Source organism: Rhagoletis pomonella, unplaced genomic scaffold, assembly GCF_013731165.1.
Source record: "Rhagoletis pomonella isolate Grant_MI unplaced genomic scaffold, Rhpom_1.0 Rhpom_scaffold_00005, whole genome shotgun sequence".
NCBI classification, from domain to species: domain Eukaryota; kingdom Metazoa; phylum Arthropoda; class Insecta; order Diptera; family Tephritidae; genus Rhagoletis; species Rhagoletis pomonella.
This window is the reverse complement of record NW_023458559.1, coordinates 21,439,829-21,444,086: the sequence shown is the minus strand read 5'-3', so window position 1 is coordinate 21,444,086 and position 4,258 is coordinate 21,439,829. Positions and strand designations below refer to the sequence as shown.

Here is a 4,258-nt window from a genome sequence, read left to right as displayed (position 1 = left end):
GGGTTGCTTTTAGCATTTAGATTCTTAATGCAAAAATGGAGTTGCATTTAGTTGCATTTAGGTGACGAATTTTGTATGGATAAATGTACATTTAGAGTAGCATTTAGAGCTAAATGCGCTAAATGTGCTTTAACGCGTAAGCAAAAACAGCCTATAAGCAAAAACAGCCCATAAGTTGAATTCAAGTCTGAGGCACACTAAATCACACCCTAAATTCGATGTTGGAACATCGCTGAAACTGGCATCGATGTATCGTCAATTTGGCGATTTTTGGAAATTGTAAACATCGATAGCAAACATCGAATTTTGAACCGATATTATCGATGTTTCAAAAATATCGATACATCGGTTGCATTTCGATTAACAGCTGGTCACGGCCAAATCAGGTCTGTCTCGTGAAATAAACAAATAAAGCTTTTTTTTAGAGATGGAGTTAAATGAAAATATAATAATTAATGGCGAAAAATTGTGCCGCCTATGCGGGGATATACAGAATAATTGTATACAAATATTTGGGGATGATAGCCGAAGTATTATTAATTTAGTGGAGCGTACGCTGCGGTTGTTAAATATTAAGGTAATTGGTGTTTTATACCTCTTATAATAAACTAATATATATATATTTTTTTATTTAATTACCTAGTTTACTGATAACACCTCTTTTCCAAATTGGTTATGTGTGGCCTGCCAATTGGATGCTGAATCTACAGAAAGGTTTCTTTTTACGGTAGAGGAAGGGCAGCGTAAGTTGCACCAGCGATATAATCAGAATTTGGAAGTAGGAAATCCCAGCAAAACACTCTCAGAAAATGAAAGTAATTCATATGAAAATCTACAGGAATCGACGATATCAGTAGAAATAGAGATCCAATTACCAGAAGAAATTGCTTCGGGTAAAAAACTGAGGAACGAAAAATATACACCAAAGAACACGCAAAGTTCAAGAAAATACCCCAGACGCATAAGGAAGCAAAGAAAACGTTTTCCGTGTGACCCTATCCCTATCCCTGACACAGAAGAAGATTCATTGTCATTTGCATCGGGTAAATATGTATATTCAATTAGTGGTGTTGGTTAGTTCCAAAATAAATCATATTCAATTTGATTTGATATCCATCGACACAAAAAATTCGATTTTCCTAATTTTTGGCAGCAGCACAATGCGACGACGCAGCAAATGTGGACGCTGGTACACTTATTAATATTGATCCAATAGCCGAATTACGTTCCGGAAATGGCGCTTCTTTGGCAGAAATAATTGCGGTCGATACGAATGTAGATATCAATTCAACGTCTATCGAACCAAAAATTCGCCTGATTTGTGAATACTGTAAAGAAGTATTTACCAAACAACATACATTTTTAAAACATTTACGTATACATAATGAGTCTATTTACAAATGCACTGAATGTTCAAAGGACTTTGTAATTCTTACTGAATTAAAGCAACATCAGAGGTTTAGCGACCACAGAGGAACAACCATACTAACAAAAAATAAAAAAAATGCTCAAGGAAATCTGTTGACAAGTGAGAAAACGGAAACAACTATTAACATTATTGTGAATGATGAAGGACATATCACATCTATTGATTCAGATATAAATACTAAAGCAAAGGAAAAGGCTAATACCAACAATTCGTCAGCTTTTGCGGTAGAGCAAGCGGAGGAAAATGAATCAAAACTACCGCAAAATAGTAATGCATTCAAGTGTTTAAAATGTAATAAACTTTATAAAACACGGTATTCGGTTTTACGCCACCATAAGCAGATCCATATAGGAGCACGGGCATACAAATGTCAGCATTGTACTGCTAGTTTTAAGGTACAAACACGCAAAAGTATGTTTCCAAACCATAAATGTTCTCATAATTCAATGTTTTCAGCACGCAACGAACTTGACTTACCATATGGCTAAACACACAGGTATTAAAAACTTTAAATGCAAAATTTGCGCTAAAGCATTCGTGCATAAAAATGAGTTGACTTTGCATATGCGGACTCATACAGGAGATAAACCCTACATATGCGAGGTAAGTTCAGTGTAGTACAACTTTGGAATATAAATATTAATCAGTTTTGTTTCTATTTAGCACTGCCCAAAGGCGTTTGCGCATCGTTCCAATATGGTTACGCATATGCGACTACACTCCGGTCAATTGCCATTTCAGTGTGAAACATGTGGCGCTAAATTCAACAGTAGCTCTCATTGGAAACTTCACAAACAAATGCATCTTAAACATGCGCAACGGACTGTGCACTCAAGATTGAATTCCCAAAAAGATAAGCTAGGGAGAACCTCAAAAGAGAAACAAAGTGTCGTTAATTTTTCTTCAGGCCAATCAATCGGTTCTGGACAAAGTTCAACAGCAACATCATCGTTGCTCCGACCAAAAGTTACAACGGTAAAATCTGTTGAAATATTACCACCCATTACTGCACTACCTTGTCCTAGCCAAGTAGTAAGTAAGGATGAATTGAAGAAATTGGTTCTTAGTAACTTGCCATCTAATCAAAAGGAACATTCTGCCGCCACGGCATTAAAATTTCGGTGTGGACAGTGTTTACAGCGGTTTAAACTTAAATCTACATTGACAAAGCATCTACGCACTCATACTGGTGAAAAACCATATAAATGTTCACTATGTCCGCGCACATTTGCTGATGCATCAAATTTTAAGCGCCATAAGTCGCTACATAAAACAGCTACAGAAGAGTTACAAAATGTTAGTAAGCAATATAAGAGCTTGAATTTATTACACGAATTTCAGCGAGATAAAGTAAAGTCATTTCCTGTTGTGAGTATCTCACCGACTCATAGCGTAGCATCTGATCCTGATCCAGATGGCTTGGAAGCCATTAGACGAGCAAACTCTAATTCACCAAGAAGCGCTGGGTATCCAGCTGATGAGGATGATACCATTTTCGTTGCGCGAAACCCAGAATTAAAAAAATCAAATCAACAGAAGCTGAGCAGAAGCTGTCCATCCTCAACTAAAAACCTCCCTGCGGCTCCAAAATCCTCGCCAAAGCTAGTTTGTATTTCTTATCCTAATCCAGCAAATCCAAATGATAATAAAATGACCACATTTTATGTGTAATTTTTTGAATTGGCTTGCATTCTTATGTTGGAGCAGTTTACTACATCCTAGACCGTTCGTTAAAAAAAACAAGTAAGAGCAGCGCTGTCTTCGGCTATGCCGAAGGCTCCATACCTTTCATGAGCATCTTAAAATTTTACGTTAACAGATTACTGCATTTGAAAAAATTTATATATTCACAGCAGACGTAGATAGAGGAGATACATATATAAAAAATTCTAGCTAAACAATCAGAGGTATGGAAGATATACCTTATATAGCACCAATCTAAGTTGTTGTTGTTGTTGTAGCAACCCCGCCCAGATCGGTTGGTATCTCAGTCGTTGTCGTCAAGTTCCACTAACGGCAACCCTAGGAAGCGTGCAGCTTCTGTGGGATTCGTCCACAGGGACAAGGCCGTTAGGGTTGTCGGGTTTTCCGGGCACGCGAAGAGATGGTTCGAGTCATGTGGGGTCTCTCCGCATGCCGGACACTCATTCGGCACATCCTCATTCAACCTACTCAAGTAGGAGTTCAACCTGCTGCAGTAGCCGGAGCGAAGTTGTGCGAGTGTAGTGCGTGTCTCCCGAGGCAGATGAAGCTCTGTCTCGTCTATGTCCGGGGGTGGTATGCCAAGAACGGCATTCACAGGTCTAGAGTCTACATAACTCGAGACTGAGTCCCTGTGAATGCCGTTCAGGGCCTGTCTGTGCGCTGTCGGGTCCAGAGGTTGCTCAATGAACCTCTGGACTTCGTCCGTCAGTTCATATAGATGCCTCCTGACGTGCCTAGGCGAGGGCTCCTCTGCAAGCAGCTGTCTGCTTGGGTGGCCACTTCTGTGGCTCCCGATCAGGAACTGCTTGCAGAGCATTATGTTGTGCTCCTTAACTGGGAGCATTTGCGCCTCGCCGTGCAAGTGATGTTCAGGCGACATCAGGAGGCATCCCGTCGCTGTCCTAAGTGCCGTATTTTGTCCCGTCTGTAGCTTCGTCCACTGCGTCCTACTAGTCCCTGGCGACCACACTGGCGCTGCGTAGTTCAAAACCGGCCTATTGCCTTGTATGTTGCCAGCAACGTTTCTTTGTCTTTGCCCCAAGTACTGCCGGCCTTGTTGCGGCTCTGTACTTTATTGACAATAGCGGTTGAGTGCGCAGAGAAGGAGAGCAGGCTGTCGAATGT

General features: G+C 40.3%; 1 protein-coding gene across 3 annotated transcripts; it reads left to right on the top strand.

Moving 5' to 3' along the window:
• The first annotated feature begins 350 nt into the window (after positions 1 to 350).
• LOC118738763 (zinc finger protein 107-like) lies at positions 351 to 3,109 on the top strand. 3 transcript variants are annotated; one of them, XM_036469725.1, is made up of 6 exons: positions 351 to 577; positions 644 to 778; positions 839 to 1,043; positions 1,154 to 1,824; positions 1,886 to 2,032; positions 2,093 to 3,109. In XM_036469725.1, exons 1-6 carry the CDS (start codon positions 428 to 430, stop codon positions 3,098 to 3,100), a joined length of 2,316 nt encoding a protein of 771 aa, XP_036325618.1. In that variant the 5' UTR covers positions 351 to 427; the 3' UTR covers positions 3,101 to 3,109. The 3 variants fall into 3 exon arrangements, with proteins under 3 accessions (XP_036325618.1, XP_036325617.1, XP_036325615.1); XM_036469724.1 differs by having other exon boundaries at positions 644 to 1,043; positions 1,157 to 1,824; XM_036469722.1 differs by having other exon boundaries at positions 644 to 1,043.
• The last annotated feature ends 1,149 nt before the right edge of the window (positions 3,110 to 4,258 follow it).